At 48.2% G+C, this 16,515-nt stretch overlaps 6 protein-coding genes across 6 annotated transcripts; 4 read left to right on the top strand and 2 right to left on the bottom strand.

The window, feature by feature from the left end:
• Window positions 1-315: 315 nt before the first annotated feature.
• LOC9644862 (telomere length regulation protein TEL2 homolog) lies at window positions 316-4,157 on the bottom strand. Its single transcript, XM_024689021.1, has 15 exons — window positions 4,031-4,157; window positions 3,943-3,971; window positions 3,796-3,886; window positions 3,563-3,737; window positions 3,350-3,514; window positions 3,147-3,286; window positions 2,861-3,098; window positions 2,611-2,801; window positions 2,461-2,559; window positions 1,980-2,401; window positions 1,666-1,927; window positions 1,157-1,613; window positions 907-1,093; window positions 607-846; window positions 316-553 (listed from the first exon to the last, which is right to left on the bottom strand). The coding sequence occupies exons 1-14, from the start codon at window positions 4,155-4,157 to the stop codon at window positions 751-753; spliced, it is 2,679 nt and encodes an 892-aa protein (XP_024544789.1). The 3' UTR covers window positions 316-553; window positions 607-750.
• A 212-nt stretch (window positions 4,158-4,369) lies between these two features.
• On the top strand, window positions 4,370-6,478 carry LOC9644529 (sugar transport protein 7). The gene is made up of 4 exons (XM_024689123.1): window positions 4,370-4,610; window positions 4,685-5,007; window positions 5,078-5,704; window positions 5,769-6,478. The coding sequence occupies exons 1-4, from the start codon at window positions 4,469-4,471 to the stop codon at window positions 6,255-6,257; spliced, it is 1,581 nt and encodes a 526-aa protein (XP_024544891.1). The 5' UTR covers window positions 4,370-4,468; the 3' UTR covers window positions 6,258-6,478.
• Window positions 6,479-6,611: 133 nt separating this feature from the next.
• LOC112351342 (sugar transport protein 7-like) lies at window positions 6,612-8,383 on the top strand. The gene is made up of 4 exons (XM_024689020.1): window positions 6,612-6,753; window positions 6,828-7,153; window positions 7,224-7,850; window positions 7,907-8,383. Exons 1-4 carry the CDS (start codon window positions 6,612-6,614, stop codon window positions 8,381-8,383), a joined length of 1,572 nt encoding a protein of 523 aa, XP_024544788.1.
• A 175-nt stretch (window positions 8,384-8,558) lies between these two features.
• On the top strand, window positions 8,559-10,424 carry LOC112351356 (sugar transport protein MST4-like). Its single transcript, XM_024689075.1, has 4 exons — window positions 8,559-8,739; window positions 8,793-9,103; window positions 9,163-9,783; window positions 9,849-10,424. The coding sequence occupies exons 1-4, from the start codon at window positions 8,592-8,594 to the stop codon at window positions 10,299-10,301; spliced, it is 1,533 nt and encodes a 510-aa protein (XP_024544843.1). The 5' UTR covers window positions 8,559-8,591; the 3' UTR covers window positions 10,302-10,424.
• LOC9644731 (probable plastid-lipid-associated protein 2, chloroplastic) lies at window positions 10,390-11,780 on the bottom strand. The gene is made up of 3 exons (XM_002983901.2): window positions 11,269-11,780; window positions 10,993-11,188; window positions 10,390-10,763 (listed from the first exon to the last, which is right to left on the bottom strand). Exons 1-3 carry the CDS (start codon window positions 11,730-11,732, stop codon window positions 10,443-10,445), a joined length of 981 nt encoding a protein of 326 aa, XP_002983947.1. The 5' UTR covers window positions 11,733-11,780; the 3' UTR covers window positions 10,390-10,442.
• Window positions 11,781-13,439: 1,659 nt separating this feature from the next.
• Window positions 13,440-14,814, top strand: LOC9644730 (nuclear pore complex protein NUP43). The gene is made up of 5 exons (XM_024689076.1): window positions 13,440-14,074; window positions 14,131-14,197; window positions 14,257-14,479; window positions 14,531-14,601; window positions 14,658-14,814. Exons 1-5 carry the CDS (start codon window positions 13,443-13,445, stop codon window positions 14,712-14,714), a joined length of 1,050 nt encoding a protein of 349 aa, XP_024544844.1. The 5' UTR covers window positions 13,440-13,442; the 3' UTR covers window positions 14,715-14,814.
• Window positions 14,815-16,515: the final 1,701 nt, after the last annotated feature.

Raw genomic sequence — 16,515 nt, 5'->3', positions numbered from 1 at the left:
CGCGCCATGGTTTTAACCATGCCGGGAAAGGACGTCATATAAATCGTTGTGCGTTTGGAATAGAAGAATCTTGTCCTGTTGGATCTATGTGTCAAGTAAAACATACCAGTGGGGAGAATTTAAAACGTGACCTTTGAAAGTACCCAGCTGATGGGGCTGTTGACAAGCCAACGCTTGCATATTTTTCCAAAAACATATATAAAGTGTCTCTTCTCCAGCACAGAAAGGTTGGGTTTGGTATGTTGTCACTGGAGCTTCTCAAATGTGAGAAAGACTGGAATTCTCGCAATGTCCACTCACACTTCCCCCACGTCGTGAATAATATGCTATAGCTTTTTGATTCGCACCAGAATCTTTCACAGGATTCGGATGAAAATACCATACCTTGATAAATTAAGTGTTCGTTTGTTTGCCAGAACACTCAAGCTTGCTCTAAAAAAACATCCGGGTCTGCAGCGACGGGAACACGGAGGGACAGCTCATCGAGACGGACAACCAAGTTCAGAGCACGCCGAACTCACTTCGCTTGAACGAGCCGCAAACTCTCTGTAATCTATAAAAACAATATAAGCATCTGTCCAAAATGCTGTCCAAAATGCCAAATACCTGGTCTTGCCAATAATCTTTCATCTCCAAGCCTTGGTTGAAAACCAGGAACAGTTACACGTTGATACGGGTTGAGATAAAATCCTTTGCTTGAGACAATCACTGTGTCGCTGTATGTCACCTTTAGTATCCAAACCATAGCAATCACAGGGGGAACATCGAAGGTGGTCCCGATGGCCCAAGCAATCTTGATGTCTGAAAGGCCACTTCAGAATGGATGTGAAGGCACGCGACGGCCATCTAAAAACACGCAGACGCAAGATGGCTTCAATCAAATGCGTCTGAGAAAAGTTCAGGTACCTTGGCACAGTCGGGATCTGGATCATGAGAGGCAACTTCAAGAGACCATTCGCGGATCCACTCCAGACCTTCGGTAAGAGAAGCATCCAGTGCGGCTACATGTGAAGGACTAAGTGCTACCAAGACACGGGAAGCAGCAAAGAGTACTGCTCTTCTCACATAAGGTTCCGGATGCTTGAAGATGGGCCTGAAAAGAAGACACAGATAAACTAAGTTGCTGCAAGTGGCAAAAGAAAAAACAAAAACGTACCGAGATCTCAACACTTCAATAAGCCCGGCACCTAACGCCGGTGCATCCGGCTGGAGAGACAGACACTGCATGCAAACACCCAGCATCATTATAAGTCTCGCAAGGATAATGAAGTCTGTCCCCATTATGTCGAGCCCACTTCTTTTCTTGTCGTAATCTCGCATTATCGGCAGCATGAACGCTGTAGCAACCGGAGCAAATCTGTTTCTTTTATAACTACAAGACTCGCCTCCTCCTGTCTTCAACCTTTCCACTTGGAGCTCAAGCGACCGTTTACCCCACCGGCGAGATTTCCCAAGCTCTTCTTGTCCGGGCCGCGGTGGGAGTTCCCTCTCGTACGTCGGTCCCCACGATAGCAAAGAACCTCCCGACAACGGACGCGAAACCTCTTTCCAAGGCCCTGCCGCTCGAGTGACTTCCTTAGGCTCCGCGCCATTCGCAAGCTCTTGCGCTGCATCTGGAAAAAAGTAATGACATCAGGATAAACACTTGCATAAGCAAATACTTGCCCGCTAAAACATCCAGGATCATAAGCCGTTGGCTCATGTCAACGTGAACTGAGTAGAGCTCTTTTGTTAGAACACCTGCACTGGTCAGTGGTGCACAGACCAGCAAAGCCACAAGTGCACGATGCCGTCTGACTTCCACCGTATCATCCGCGGCGCTACAACGCACATATACTAATGCTTGGACCAAATCTGCCGCCGAGTTCTCGAGTTCGTCAGGCATTAGCCTGACGAAGTTCTCACACACATCCAGAGCTCTTTCGATCTGCAAGTTGTATATCAGCTAAAACAAGCAGCATAGAAACCAGAACACTTACTGCATCCGGATCGTCTCCTTTTCTCAGGCTCGCAGCACAGCTACTCAGCTGTGATGGGAACTTTGCTTTGTCAAGATCGGCCTCGTCGTCAGACATGTCATATGGCTTGAGAGAAGCCTCACTTTCGCTGTCCGATTCTTCGTTCCCGCCAAGGTTTGCCAGATCTACTACAGCATCCGGATCATCCACTTCCACTGTAGTTTTGGCCTTCACCTGCCTCGCAATACCATCGTTCCCTGCTTCAGGCGCATCAGCCAAAGCCTTCTTTCCCGAATAATCTGGAACATCCCAGTTTTGAAGATCCTCGATATTGTCTTCGTCGTCTAGAAGTAGAGGGTTATCTGGATTGATCACGATAGAATATACGAGAGCAATTTGTTTTGCCATCCGGCGAATTGGTGGAAATGGACTGTCCAGCCTTCCTATAGAAGAGCACCGTGAGAAACACCAAACAATGAAAGGCTATGTAGTGTTTACTTACTACTAACACCGTCAAGAATAAATTTTAGAAGACTGTCAGTTCCTGAAATCTCCTCTTTAGTCATCGCTTTGATGGAGATACCTAGAGCCGCGGTCACATCTGATAGTGGTTTGTCAATACAAAGACGAGACTGAAGCTAGAAAAACATACATGCTTGGCGGTCGTTCGATGCAGACTGGATGTAATTTTTTTCTGCCCAAGATTCTGCTAGAGATCTTGCGATATCTTTCTGAATGTTCTTTTCCTCGCCGTGCTTGCAGAGCACTGAGAACGACAGTATGCAATTCAAAATACGCAAAGGAAACACTTTCCAAAGTAAAAACCTGTCAGTGAAAATATTTCTGCACGCGCAATAGAAACCTTCAGTTCCAAAACCTGGTGCAAGAAAATCGTAGCTTACCTCACACTTGCGTGCGAAAGCGGGTCACCGAATAACGAGTGGAGTGTAAAGTAAGCATCTTGTTCTGTCACATAACAGTCGTTTAGTCTGTACAATACAGCTTCCGCCATCCGCTCGAGAGCATAGAAGTCTTTCATGGACAAAACTACCCCTTGCCAGCATGTGATCTCCTTGGGAACTGTTTTCAACGTTTGAACAAAGTGTGATAACTCGGAAACAAATTTCGCAGCCACAACATCTGCAAAAGCTAAGACAGTCGACAATAATTGTCCAAAGTGAGTCTTACCAGCGTGACCACGCCTGCAAAGCTTGTTAAAAAGCTCCCCTATAAACAGAAACTTCCCCTTGGCGAGGCTGTCGGTTGAACCATCCCAGCCCTCCTTGGCAGCCGAAAGAATTTGGGACACCACGGAGCTGAGAAATGATCTGTGGCTCGAGTTAAGAATTCGTAACGTAGACAAAACAACAACACCAATGTTTCAAGGATACGGGCTGTGAAGACTCGCAGGAGCCTTTGGACGCACCCTGTCAGGAACAGATGAAACAAGCTGCGCAACTTGTGTGATGCATTGAAGCGACGGCTGTCCAGCCTCAGCAAACTCCTCCGCTATGTTACGCACTCCTGGATTCTCCACAAAACACTTGATCAATAGCCTGAAAGTTCTCCCAAGTTGTCAGGCCTCAAGGTTTCGAGCTTTTTACCGTTCGGCTTGGATGCACAGAACGTTATCAAACTCGCTTTCGAGAGAATGTTCCGTACCAAGTGCCGGCACCAGAGCCATGAGCACTTCGCTTGGACGGCCCGCCAGGAAAAAATCATCAAAGAGCGAGCTTCTTTCACTCTCCGTGAGACAGGCGATCCAGTCGGGTGCCACCTCTTGAAGAAGCGAAGTCAGCATTTCCCTGCCGAGAATGAGAATGAGGCAGCAACTTACTGTAAAGAAGAAACTTGGCCACGATTCCAAAACATTCTGGCTCGTGAAGCACATTTTCTCCTTGTCCTCGTTGCTTGCAAAGATCTGCAAGCTATATGACGAAAAATATCACTATAATACCGCAGAGATATCTTCGGGATATCATACCTGAGCGATATCTCCAATCTTGGAAGACTCTGTTGAACACAAGCAGCATTGCGATGTATAATCCAGTGAAGAGATCAGCCAAACGAACCTTGACGATCGCCGAAGACGACCGATCGCAGCACGCCGAGAGCCGCCACGACATCGTCCACGGCGCAATCTCGCCCGGCGAGGAGATCGCCGATCGCCCTGGCGAGCGCGAGCAGCGACGACGACATTCCTTCCTAAAACCCTAGAACTCCACGAGAGGAGAAAATATTTTGTTTCAAGGTCCCAGTTTCGAATCCCGTCCACTTCGATTTCCTCTGACAGGGCATTGACGATGTATAGGTCGTCGGACACGACAAAGGCAAGCATCATCAACGCTAGAAAATGTTGACCAAGAAGTGAGAAAGAAAATTTTTTGGTCGCGCTGGAATGGATCGATCCGAGATAAGCTCGGTAAATAATAGAAGCCCTTTGCTGGGACTTGCCAAATAAATAGGAGCTTCCCAAAACACTTTGGATTCGATCTGGGAGAGTGGGAGCTATGGCGGGCGGAGGAGTCCAAATGCTCGCTCCCGGATCCAGAGCCGCCGAGTACAAGGGCCGAATGACCAGTTACGTGGTCTTCGCGTGTATCATCGCTGCGACTGGAGGATCAATCTTTGGCTACGACATCGGGATCTCGGGTAAGATCGATCGGTCATACGTTTTCGAGGTGGAGTTGGAATCGGATCTCATGGGAGCGCTGGCAATTTGGCAGGAGGAGTGACCTCCATGAACGATTTCCTCATCAAATTCTTCCCGGTGGTGTATCGCAAGAAACTGGGGCTCATCCGCGAGGACGACTACTGCAAGTATGACAACCAGAAGCTCACGGCCTTCACATCCTCGCTCTACATCGCGGGCCTCACGTCCACATTCGCCGCCTCCTTCACCACCCGGCGCTATGGCCGCCGCCCCTCGATCCTCATCGGCGGCATTAGCTTCCTCATCGGGGCGGCGCTCAACGCCGGCGCCGAGAATCTGGAAATGCTCATCCTGGGGCGGATCATGCTGGGCGTGGGCATTGGATTCGGCAACCAAGTAAGCTCGATCGCGATGGGTTCTCCCCGATTTTGCTCCATCGATCGACCCATTTGAATCTTGATTCCAGGCAGTTCCTCTCTACTTGTCCGAGATGGCGCCGGCGAGGATGCGAGGAAGCATGAATCTACTGTTCCAGCTCGCCACCACCATCGGGATCCTGGTAGCCAACGTGATCAATTTCTTCACCCAGAAGCTCCATCCCTGGGGCTGGCGATTGTCACTGGGATTGGCAGGGGCGCCGGCATTGGTCATGACAGTGGGAGCTCTCTTCCTCCCGGAGACCCCCAACAGCCTGGTGGAGAGGGGACTGATCGACCAAGGGCGAAACATCCTGGAGAAGATCCGCGGCACCAAGGACGTGGACGCGGAGATGGAGGACCTGATCGAGGCCAGCGAGACCGCCAATGCCGTCAAGCACCCCTTCCGCAACATCCTCAAGAAGAGGAATCGCCCCCAGCTGGTCATGGCCATCTTCATCCCGGCGTTCCAGCAGCTCACGGGCATCAATTCCATCCTTTTCTACGCGCCCGTGCTGTTCCAGAGCCTGGGATTCGGGGATAACGCCGCGCTCTACTCGGCTGTCATGACCGGCGCAGTGATCACGCTCGCCACGCTCGTCTCCATCGCTCTGGTGGACCGCTGGGGTCGCAGATTCCTCTTCCTGGAAGGCGGCATTCAAATGATCGTCTGCCAGGTAAGTTGCTCAAGAACCCTAAATTTTAACTTGGATGATCATCGTGGTTGTGGTTCCTTGGCAGACGACCATTGGCGTGATCTTGAAGGAGAAATTCGGGGGATCCAAGCAGCTGTCCAAGCCCTACTCCGTCACAGTAGTGACGCTCATTTGCACGTTTGTGGCGGCGTTTGGGTGGTCGTGGGGGCCGCTTGGATGGCTCGTCCCCAGCGAGATTTTCCCGCTCGAGACGCGATCAGCGGGGCAGAGCATCACGGTGTCGGTCAATCTCTTGTTCACGTTTCTGATCGCGCAGGCGTTTTTGTGGCTGCTCTGCCATCTCAAGTATGGAATCTTCCTGCTCTTCGCGGCGCTGGTGACCGTCATGACCATCTTCATCTACTTCTTGCTGCCCGAGACCAAGAATGTTCCCATCGAGGAGATGATTCATGCGTGGAGGAGGCACTGGTTTTGGAGCAAATTTGTGGGCGGATCTAGCTTGGCTCCTCAGCCTGTTCAACCGCTAGAGACGATCAAGCCCAAAGACAAAGATCGTGACGACGGAACGAGTTAAAATGTTACTGCTATCTTGTGTAATATCTTATGCTGTTTCGTACAAGGGTCTATCAACAGAAAAAGGTGGCGGGAGTGGCGACGACATTGATATGAAAATATTTCTCGCCCAAGTCAACGTGGTTCGCTGACCCACGCAAAGATGCTGATTCGTTCGTACGAATCACGCGAGTCGTGTCAACGGATATGTCCAGCTTCTAAAAAAATCTCAGCCTTAATGTGGATGTGATCCTATCCAAATCCATGGAATTCAGATATAAATGGCCAGCTTTTCCACTGCCGATCATTCAATAACCTAGCTTTGCTCTCGTCTCTCCGTCTTCTCTTGGAAGTCCAAGCATTTTTCGATTGATCCATGGCGGTAGGCGGTGGAGTCGCGAGCGGTGGCAGCGCGAGGGCGGATCTCTACCGCGGCCACACGACCAAGTATGTGATCTTGGCGTGCATTGTGGCTGCCAGCGGAGGCTTGATCTTTGGCTACGATGTGGGCATCTCAGGTAAGTTTGCGCGATCATCATGGTGGTTTTCTCGTCCTCTCCGGCTCTAAACTTTGCTCGTATGATCCATCCAGGTGGTGTGACGTCCATGGACGATTTCCTGGAGAAGTTCTTCCCGGGTGTCAAGAGGCACAAGGACCTTGCCGCCAATGGCGATTCCGATTACTGCAAGTATGACAACCAGAAGCTCCAGGCCTTCACATCCTCGCTCTATCTCGCGGGCCTGGTTGCGAGCTTCCTCGCCTCGCATGTCACCAAGAAGTATGGACGCCGCCCATCCATCATTTGCGGAGGTCTCAGCTTCTTGGTTGGCGCAGTGCTCAATGGCGCTGCCGCCAATCTGGTCATGCTCATCCTAGGCCGGATCATGCTGGGTGTTGGCGTGGGTTTTGGCAACCAGGTAACCGATGGATCATATACAACCACCAAAGACAACGTTTTGATCATATCCTTCTTTCTTTCTTTTCCAGGCAGTGCCAGTCTATCTCTCAGAGATGGCACCGGCGAAGATCCGTGGCGCTCTAAACATCATGTTCCAGCTCGCCATCACGATTGGAATCCTGTGCGCGAATCTTATCAACTATGGCACCGCTAAGATTCCTGGCTGGGGATGGCGCCTCTCGCTTGGTCTCGCCGGAGTACCAGCCATTCTCATGAGCGTGGGTGGTCTTTTCTTGCCCGAGACTCCAAACAGTTTGATCGAACGTGGACGCTGCGACGAAGGCCGCCGCCTCCTCGTCAAGATCCGCGGCACCGAGGAAGTGGATGCCGAGTATGAAGATATCAAAGAGGCGAGCGATCTCGCGGCTGCCATCGCTAGCCCCTTGAAGAATATTTTCGAGCGGAGGAGTCGTCCCCAGCTCATCTTGGCGACGTTAATCCCATTCTTCCAGCAGTTCACGGGGATCAACGCTATCATGTTCTATGCCCCGGTCCTCTTCCAGACGATCGGATTTGGCAGCGACGCATCGCTCTACTCGGCCGTGATCACCGGCGCTGTCAATGTCGTGGCTACCCTCGTCTCGATCGCGCTTGTCGATCGGTTGGGCCGCCGCTTCTTCTTCTTGCAAGCTGGAGTCCAAATGTTCGTCTCACAGGTAAGCAGCATTCTTCTCTAGATCGAAGTTCTCACTCTTCCATTCTAAATCCATAGGTGGTGGTGGCGGTGATCTTGGGCGTCAAGTTTGGAGGAACCAAGGAGCTGGACAAAGTTTACGCTGTGATCGTCGTGATCGTGATATGCTGCTACGTCTCTGCCTTTGCCTGGTCTTGGGGACCCTTGGGCTGGCTTGTTCCCAGCGAGATTTTCCCACTGGAGACGCGATCGGCCGGGCAAGCGATCACGGTGGCAGTTAATCTCTTCTTCACCTTCGTCATCGCGCAGGCGTTCCTCAGCATGATGTGCCATATGAAGTTCGGGATCTTCCTGTTCTTCGCGGCCTGGGTGGCGATCATGTCAGTCTTCGTCTTCTGGTTCATACCCGAGACCAAGAACGTTCCAATCGAGGAGATGATGGGTGTGTGGAGAAAGCACTGGTTTTGGAGGAGGATTGTCCCGGACCAAGATCCTCCGGTTATCCCATACAAGCAGGATGATGAAAGCAAGATGGGCGTAGAGATGACAAACTAAAGCTCATTGAGCAAGAACTATAGAACTAAGTAGGATGAAGACCAAAAAATGTAAAAATCTATCACTCTCAACTTTACGGCCAAGACCAACACTCAAGAATTCGCCGCCGTGGTCACGGCGAGACAAAGACGCATTCAATTCTACGCGAAGACTAGTGCCATGATCAAGCCGCCGATCGATCGAGCTGGGAGATCCCTCTTTGGAATCTATGGCCGGAAGGAAAATTCGTGGAGTGGCGAATGGCGGCGGCTTGAGAGCCCAGCTCTACAAGGGACGGACAACGTCTTACGTGATCCTCGCTTGCATTGTGGCCTCGTGTGGAGGCTTGATCTTTGGCTACGAAGTGGGAATCTCAGGCAAGACCAGATTTGTCATCGATCTATCGCGAATTTCCTTCGTTTGATCACAGGTGGTATGACATCCATGCCCGCATTCTTGAAGAAATTCAATTTCCACAGCCGTGACGACGACTCTCCATTCTACTACTGCCAGAATGACGATCAGCGACTCACCATCTTCACGTCCTCGCTCTATCTCGCGGGCATCACGGCCAGCTTGCTGGCCTCTCACGTCACGAAGATTTATGGGCGGCGGCTATCGATCCTCTGTGGAGGCCTCTGTTCCCTCGTCGGTGCCGTGCTCAGTGGTGCCGCTCAAAATCTAGCCATGCTCATCTTGGGACGAATCATGCATGGCATCGGCCTTGGCTTTGGCAATCAGGTGAGTGGATGATCGGTTCGCAAGAAAAAAAGATTTGATTCCTCGAATGCTCTGTCCAGGCAGTGCCGCTCTATCTATCAGAGATGGCGCCGGCAAAGATCCGGGGAGCGCTCAACATCATGTTTCAGCTCGCCATCACTATGGGGATCCTCTGCGCGAGTCTCATCAACTATGGCTCCCTCCAAATCCAGGATTGGGGCTGGCGCCTCTCCCTTGGTCTCGCCGGAGTACCAGCCATCCTCATGACCATGGGCGGATTTTTCTTGCCCGAGACTCCAAATAGTTTGATCGAGCGTGGGCGTTACGAGGAGGCTCGCCGCCTCCTCACGAAGATCCGCGGGACCGAGGAGGTGGATGCCGAGTACGAAGATATCAAAGAGGCAAGCGAGCTCGCAGTGACAAACCCTTTCAAGGCCATCTTCCAGAGAAAGAATCGCCCCCAGCTCGTCATGGCGACCATGATCCCATTCTTCCAGCAGTTCACGGGGATCAATGCGATCATGTTCTACGCCCCGGTGCTCTTCCAGAAGCTTGGATTTGGCACCGATGCGTCGCTCTACTCAGCCGTGATCACTGGCGCTGTGAACGTCATGGCCACGCTCGTCGCTATCACCTTCGTTGATAAGTGGGGCCGCCGCGCGCTCTTCCTGGAAGCTGGAGTCCAAATGTTCTTCACCCAGGTGAGAGATGGATTGATTGTTTTTCTCTCTTGATCGATCGACTAAAACTCTTTGCACGATCATAGGTGGCGATTGGGTTGATCTTTGCGATCATTACACCGTTGTCCAAACCTTTTGCCGTGATCGTCGTGATCGTGATTTGCATCTACGTCTCATCCTTTGCATGGTCATGGGGGCCGCTGGGATGGCTCATTCCCAGCGAGATCTTCACACTGGAGACGCGGTCCGTCGGCCAGGGAATCAATGTGGCTGTCAACTTCCTCTTCACCTTCGTCATTGCGCAAGCTTTCCTCACAATGCTATGCCACATGACGTACGGGATCTTCTTGTTCTTCGCAGCTTGGGTGTTGGTCATGTCCCTCTTCGTCTACTTCTTTCTTCCCGAGACCAAGAGTGTTCCCATCGAGGAGATGACCAGCGTTTGGAGGAGGCACTGGTATTGGAAGAGGTTCGTTCCAGACGAGGATCCTCCAGCTCTTCCTTCCTATAATCAAGATCGGTACCCGGCAGAGGACTGATCAGTCGAGCTAGACGATCAGCGAGGAGCTTTCAGTGCCGAGAGGAAAAACTGTCTAGTACCTCTTGGAAGGAAAAGCAACTCTTCTGTTCTCTCTGAAACCAAAACCTTATATTGATTGTAAGCTTTTGAGTAGAAAAAATTACCACGACGATGGTATCAAGGGGCTGCCTTCCTTGACGAGCAAGAAGACACCCCCTCCATCGCCACGGGAGATTCGCAGGTCCTCGTCCAAGTAAGTGGTGAGCAGCCACGACTGGGCTTTGTTGCCTGGTATCGAAAACTTAAGAGGTGGCTGACCTGAGAGTGTGCGCGCCACCGAGTTCGCAGCGTCTTGCAGGGGACGAAGAGCGTTTTGAGCTGGTGTGAGATCGATTTTACGTCCCATGAAGTCCACGGTGTCGGGGAGTTCAACGGAATCTGTGAGCTGCGGTGTTCCAATCACTCCTTCCTCGAATTTAATCTGCGTTAAAGAGGAAGAACTTGTTAGCTAGGAAGCATGTATGCAGCGTAGAAGAAAACCAGGCTCCAAGTTTTCTAAGCTAGTTATAGCTTCTAAACGCTACACTCTCTCTTGAGCAATCTATTGTGGCTTCTGCTGAGTGGCTTCCCAAGCAGAAGTGTATCTCTGTTGCTCGTCAAGGTCTAACCAAACCAGACAAATCACGAACACTAAGAAACAATGATCTTACTTGCACGCGCTTTGGACTCCTGACTTCGAACGAAGCTGATGCGCTAAACGATGTGGTTGCCAAAGGACCCACAAAACTCACAGAATTTTGGACTGTCAGTGCGTTGGAATCAACAGTCTGGGAGATCTCTCCAACTTTTACCAGCGGCAAAGTTCCCGCTGCTAAGAGAGGAAAGAGCTCCGAGAAAGAAGTGTATCTAGAATGAGATGAAATCTTAGTCGACCAAGAAGCAAGAGCAAAGAGAGAGAGAAAAGAGGAAGAACTGAAAGGACTTACGCGAGGATCCATTTGCCATTGAGCACGGCCAATGCTTCGGTCGGAGCTGGAGTTGGATTCTTAGCTTCTAGCTGAGTGATGAGCTCATTCACCTCGGCTCTAGTCTCGCTGCTAGCTTTAAGACCTCGCTCTGTTCCATACAAAGAATCCAGCAGCGCCTTCTTAAGCCCCTCTGTATCGCCATCCTTCTCTTTCTCGTCGGCCACCGCAGTTCCTACTCCATTCCCTGCCTTGCTCGCGGCACCCTTCTTCTCAGCGGCACCCTCGCCCCATTCGTCGTTCCCATCCGACGCCAAAGCCTGCAATCTGTGCCTGGCACCCAGAGACAACCTAGTAGCAGTGGCAATTGACCTGATGGAGGGGCCGCTGTGGAGGAAATGCGCGCTGGCGCGCTCGCGGGACGGCGATGGGCATGCGTTCGCAACGCCGAGCCTCGGGAACGCCTCGGAAGAGATCGCCGCCATGATCTGTGTGATCAAACCGAATGGTTCTTTCAATGCCACGTATCTGAAAACCCTCGTGGTTACTCTGTCCAATCGTAGGAATATAACACGTTTTGTCAGACAATAGAATATTCTTTCTTTTCTACATCAACTTTTTTCCCACGAATAGTGTTTTGAAAGGAGCATAGCAGCAAATACATTTATTAAAAGGTATCTTCACCACTAAGGTTTTAGTTTTTATAATAATGATTCTAGATCTTAAAATCATATATTTTCATATGTGATTAATATCTATATTCTAAACATTACTCCCAAGAATATCTTGTATTAATTTTAATGCAAACATATTATTTTAATTGCTATTTCAAAATAAAAATCTAGGAAAGGAGTTACTGAGTGCGCTGAGACCATAGAATATCTAATCTAACTCTCTCTACTCACTCAGGCCTTTGAGTCCCTGTTCCTAAATTCCTCTGAACTGTGGTTTCTTGTGCTTGAAGAGGAAGCTTACTTTTAAGGATTAAATGATAGAGTGTTACTCTAAACCTACCTAACCTGTTTACTAATATGGCAATTTCATATACACCACTAGAAGATGAAAGTTGAAACTTACAAGTTTTGTTCATTGATATATTTGACATTCAACACGAACATACTACTTCTTAGCCACATGATATTTATTAATGACCATTTTAGGAATATCTTATATAGCAAAGTTAAGAGTTAAACATCTGATGAACCTATTGTATAAATAATCCATTAAACACTTAAAATCTTTGTCTTTTAGATATAGTGCATTAAATACTTACTAAAATTAAGGGGTTTGAATTAATAATTTATGAATCTTTTAAAAGTACAATGAATTAAGTTTATGTAAATCATGGCACAACATAACTTCATCCACTAAAGTTGAAATGCCAATAAACTTGGAATTGGTATTGTTGTCATATGCCTATATGGCTAGGCAACAATTGGGATATGTGTTATTTTTCAAGAATCAAATAAAGTTTTTCTCAATTGAGATAAAATTGTGGAGTTTCATCACCATTGCCAAAAAATCTCCTCAAAAATGCAATCAACATGAAAAATACAAAAGGGTTGAAAGGAAATGTAATGCTTACCAATTTATTCTAGTAGTGATGTTTATAATCAGCAACTATATTAATATAATGTGCATTATACCATATAATTCACAATGGATGGATGCAATTCACATTCTAGCACTTCAATTTGAAAGTGATGTTTATGGAATATAGGAATTTTACAAGAAAACATGTTAATTATTATTTTTATAAAGACCAATGTACAATAAGTTTTATATGGAAAAGGCTTTTAAATATATAAAACCATTTATTAATCACTAGGTTTACTAAGCTTTAACAGTGATGATGTAAAGTTATTTCATTTTACAAATGGATTGAAAATGTATATTATTAATAAATAAAACTTATCACTAATGACATAGAATGAATTTACATCCCACCTAAAAAAGACTATCTGCTAAATACTTTTGAACAAGTAATTTTTTGTTATTATTTAACAAATGATAAGTATTGTTTCCAAAAGTAAAATGTTATATAAGATTTAAAAATAATTAATAAATCTAAATAAACTTAAAGTAAACTATATAGTAATAATTATATATAATAGTTTTTTTTTAGGATATTAGATTCCCGCCACAGCTTAAATGTTGAAATGAGGAATATACACTAGCTAGGGTTTAATTAGGGTATGGCGTCATGGAGGCTTCCCCAGGGACGCGCGGTGGGTTCGGTGCGATGGCTGCCATCGTCGGCGGCGGCCTGGGACCGAATGCTGGTGTCAACCCTGTTTGATCCAGAGACAGGCAAGCCTAGCCTAGAGCTTAATGCCCTGGGCAGCAAAGATTCCACCGAGGGAAGGCCATGGCTGGATTTGCGAGGCGAGTGGGAGCTGCCCGGACGAGTCTCGGCCCTCGCCACCGCTGCATTGCAAGGGGAGAATTTCCTTGCGGTGGCGGGCAGCATCGAGGGGTCCGTGACAGTGGTACCAGTGGATGCCGTGCAAGTGACTACGTCGGAGCTTCTAGACAAGGAGCCTCTCGTTCTTTCCGGTTTGCACGAGGCTAGCGTCTGCGCTGTGGACGTCCTGGACGATTCCGGGGACTGCTTGGCCGTGGGGGAGGATGGAAAGATTAGCGTAGTGAAAATCTCCGAGTCCGAGCTTCTTCCCAAGCGTGTTCACGACAGTCATGGCCATATCTCCTTCTCTGCCGCGCATTGGGCTTCGTCTATGGAGTTCGTGACCGCCGGAGTGGGAGCTCCATTGCAGTGGTGGGATCTTCGTAAACCGGGTGGACCTGTCTCGCAATGCCGCTTGAAATGGTGGGGGATCTAAAGCTCTCATTGCCTTCCTTCGCTTATAAACTTTCGCTTCACAGGGACGGTTCTTCACCGGGATTCGTTCACTCTCTGGACGTCCATCCCTCTCGGAAGCATCTCTGCGTGGTGTGTTAGCTTGTTTTGTTTCATTTTTTTCTGGATCCTTAATAGTTCTTATTGTCAAGGTCGGAGGCTCTGGAGGATCCATCTTCGCTTGGGACCTTCGATGGCAAAGAGATGCCGTGAAGCTAGCGGGTGTTTCTGCGAGTAAATCGGCGATTGTAGAGAGCGAGGTCTGGGAAGTCAAGTACGACCATGCGTCTACGATTTCGTCTTCGTCGGACTCTGGCAAGGTCCCTCCAGTTATGTTTTGCTCGGAAGATGGTGTTCTAGCCACCATTGAAGGAGGTAAGCGTTTTTTCTGTCGTGCAAGCCTTTGCTTAAAAATCCTTGGTGCAGGCAATGTTACCGAGCTTCTCGCGGAGCCTTGCGCCATCAATTCTTTCGATGTTGATTGCGAGAATGGAAAGGTAAGGCGTGAATTTCTCGAGACAAGCTTACTAGTTTATATGATTTATTGATGCAGGACATTGTGTGTGGCTTGGAACATGAAAGCATTCTTTTTTTGAAGAGACGAATATGAGAATCAATACCGATGAAGTTCTTCATGTAGCTCTAAACAACAAATATTCCTTTAATAAGATACATTACCTTTTATTTAAAAGGTATATTAACTGATTAAAGGGTATACTTGAATATATAAAGGACAAATAGAATAAAAAAATCTTAGGGCAATGGTTCCAGAATGGCTAGAGACGTTTTTGCAGAGAGATTTCTTCTCAAAGTGTTTAAAACACTGCCACGGCCAATCCATCACAGATCGTCGGTCAGCGTTTTGCATTGGTTGTTGTGCAGTACTCTGTGAATCAGAAGTGTTTAATCATAATTGCGATAATGGACGTATTCTACTCTTACGCTGGCACTATAAAGAAGCCAGGGTTGTTCGAGAGCATATCGCACAGTTTTACAATGTGGATCATGTTGACGGCAGCAAAAAAAAAGGTGAAGATCTTATCCGCCTCAAGAGCTGTCCGTCTCCCCGTGGGATCAAGGGATGTTACTGCGGCCTCAATTTCGATGATGAGCCATTAGTTCGTGTCACCACTTACTGCTCCATCGACTGCCAGCTCCAGCACGATCGAGCTCTGGCCGTTAAGCCAATCAAGCTCTTTGGAAACACAGTGCTGCCGAACATCCCAGCTCCTCCTAAAACTGCTCAGCTGGCTCGGAATGCTAGCAAGGCGCTGGGAAAGGCTGCTGCAAAGCCTGTCAAGCCAGTTCTAGAAGGTGGTTCTGAAAGGGAAGAAGTCTCAGGCATGGAGCTCTGGAGATCAATTGTTGGTTCGAGAAGAGGTGTTCCTCAGGCTCTTCCAGGCGATGATCAGCAGGGTAATCCTTCGGCAGAGGCGCTAGGATTGACAAATGAGGGAAAGCTCCGTGAGGCTTGCAGCTGCATGCCAGTGCCTCCTGCAAAAATCATGAAATTGGACGAAGAGCGAGAAATTGTGCAGTAAGACTATAACAAGATTAAGCATGTTTACAAATAATGGTTTTGAAAGAGCGAGTAGGAAGCACAGTAAAGTATATGTGAGTCCATCGTAGTTTTAAAGTGTTGTTGATGTGTTAAAATACAGAACAGAACAAGATGACTGCGTTCACTGAGGCCTATGAATTGGCACTAAGTATGCAATGGTGAAGAGACAGAATCGCCCGTTTCCCGAACGCATCCTGAATGGGTTGAGGCCACATGGCTGAAAATATAAGAAGCTTTCAGAGTTTGCTGGATCAAAAAAGTTAGGTTCGCATTATTTTGTTACCCTACTGGGGCTTGTTGAAGCCGAACTGGTCATAGTTCGATTCTGCCAGGACGAAGTAGAGTACAAACTCCAGCTAACTGGTTCCGTGTAGATATCGTTCCATGCACGAAGAGCAATTTGAAGAACTTCTGTCCATACATAATTCATAGCAACTTGCCAAAACCAAACCATAGAAAAAGGGTTTTTGAGGATTTTTTCAATGCTTTGTTCAGACACCACGTTCCAGGGACAGTGGTTGGCAAACATTGCATGCAATCCACAATCAAACGTTGCTACAATGCTTATGTCAGCAACAAGAATTAGTTAGGCTGCTTGGAGGCTTCCTTTTTGAATTGCTTGCGTGGAGCTACACATAGTACTGATCCCGGTGTTCTGAAAACTGCAACTGTATAATTTCCAATACATTTTATACACTGCAAGAGTTGAGGTAGTAATCTAGGAACGAAGAGCTCTTGCTTCAGGAAATGTAGTTGCAGGAGGTTGGTGACACTCTTCTGGGTTCAACCCCTCTCGAAGTAATCAGACTAGAGTAAGTGTAGTGTTCTAGCACCTGCACCTGTTACTCGA

The sequence above is a fragment of the Selaginella moellendorffii genome, unplaced genomic scaffold, assembly GCF_000143415.4.
Source record: "Selaginella moellendorffii unplaced genomic scaffold, v1.0 SELMOscaffold_60, whole genome shotgun sequence".
Classification (NCBI taxonomy): domain Eukaryota; kingdom Viridiplantae; phylum Streptophyta; class Lycopodiopsida; order Selaginellales; family Selaginellaceae; genus Selaginella; species Selaginella moellendorffii.
This window is presented reverse-complemented; position numbering and strand designations above follow the sequence as displayed.

What these genes read in the sequence shown, in the direction of transcription:
- LOC9644862 (XM_024689021.1), bottom strand. Translation starts at nt 4,157, where the DNA reads ATGTCGTCGTCGCTGCTCGCGCTCGCCAGGGCGATCGGCGATCTCCTC. An exon ending in CGTCTTCGGCGATCGTCAAG is followed by an intron (nt 3,972 to 4,030) that starts GTTCGTTTGGCT and finishes TGTGTTCAACAG; the next exon opens with AGTCTTCCAAGATTGGAGAT. An exon ending in TTGCAGGCGTGGTCACGCTG is followed by an intron (nt 3,099 to 3,146) that starts GTAAGACTCACT and finishes TAGCTTTTGCAG; the next exon opens with ATGTTGTGGCTGCGAAATTT.
- LOC9644529 (XM_024689123.1), top strand. Translation starts at nt 4,469, where the DNA reads ATGGCGGGCGGAGGAGTCCAAATGCTCGCTCCCGGATCCAGAGCCGCC. An exon ending in CTACGACATCGGGATCTCGG is followed by an intron (nt 4,611 to 4,684) that starts GTAAGATCGATC and finishes GCAATTTGGCAG; the next exon opens with GAGGAGTGACCTCCATGAAC. An exon ending in GCATTGGATTCGGCAACCAA is followed by an intron (nt 5,008 to 5,077) that starts GTAAGCTCGATC and finishes TCTTGATTCCAG; the next exon opens with GCAGTTCCTCTCTACTTGTC.
- LOC112351342 (XM_024689020.1), top strand. Translation starts at nt 6,612, where the DNA reads ATGGCGGTAGGCGGTGGAGTCGCGAGCGGTGGCAGCGCGAGGGCGGAT. An exon ending in CTACGATGTGGGCATCTCAG is followed by an intron (nt 6,754 to 6,827) that starts GTAAGTTTGCGC and finishes TGATCCATCCAG; the next exon opens with GTGGTGTGACGTCCATGGAC. An exon ending in GCGTGGGTTTTGGCAACCAG is followed by an intron (nt 7,154 to 7,223) that starts GTAACCGATGGA and finishes TTTCTTTTCCAG; the next exon opens with GCAGTGCCAGTCTATCTCTC.
- LOC112351356 (XM_024689075.1), top strand. Translation starts at nt 8,592, where the DNA reads ATGGCCGGAAGGAAAATTCGTGGAGTGGCGAATGGCGGCGGCTTGAGA. An exon ending in GCCTTGGCTTTGGCAATCAG is followed by an intron (nt 9,104 to 9,162) that starts GTGAGTGGATGA and finishes TGCTCTGTCCAG; the next exon opens with GCAGTGCCGCTCTATCTATC. An exon ending in TCCAAATGTTCTTCACCCAG is followed by an intron (nt 9,784 to 9,848) that starts GTGAGAGATGGA and finishes GCACGATCATAG; the next exon opens with GTGGCGATTGGGTTGATCTT.
- LOC9644731 (XM_002983901.2), bottom strand. Translation starts at nt 11,732, where the DNA reads ATGGCGGCGATCTCTTCCGAGGCGTTCCCGAGGCTCGGCGTTGCGAAC. An exon ending in AATGGCAAATGGATCCTCGC is followed by an intron (nt 11,189 to 11,268) that starts GTAAGTCCTTTC and finishes ATCTCATTCTAG; the next exon opens with ATACACTTCTTTCTCGGAGC. An exon ending in GGAGTCCAAAGCGCGTGCAA is followed by an intron (nt 10,764 to 10,992) that starts GTAAGATCATTG and finishes TCTTTAACGCAG; the next exon opens with ATTAAATTCGAGGAAGGAGT.
- LOC9644730 (XM_024689076.1), top strand. Translation starts at nt 13,443, where the DNA reads ATGGCGTCATGGAGGCTTCCCCAGGGACGCGCGGTGGGTTCGGTGCGA. An exon ending in TCGCAATGCCGCTTGAAATG is followed by an intron (nt 14,075 to 14,130) that starts GTGGGGGATCTA and finishes TTCGCTTCACAG; the next exon opens with GGACGGTTCTTCACCGGGAT. An exon ending in TTGATTGCGAGAATGGAAAG is followed by an intron (nt 14,602 to 14,657) that starts GTAAGGCGTGAA and finishes TTATTGATGCAG; the next exon opens with GACATTGTGTGTGGCTTGGA.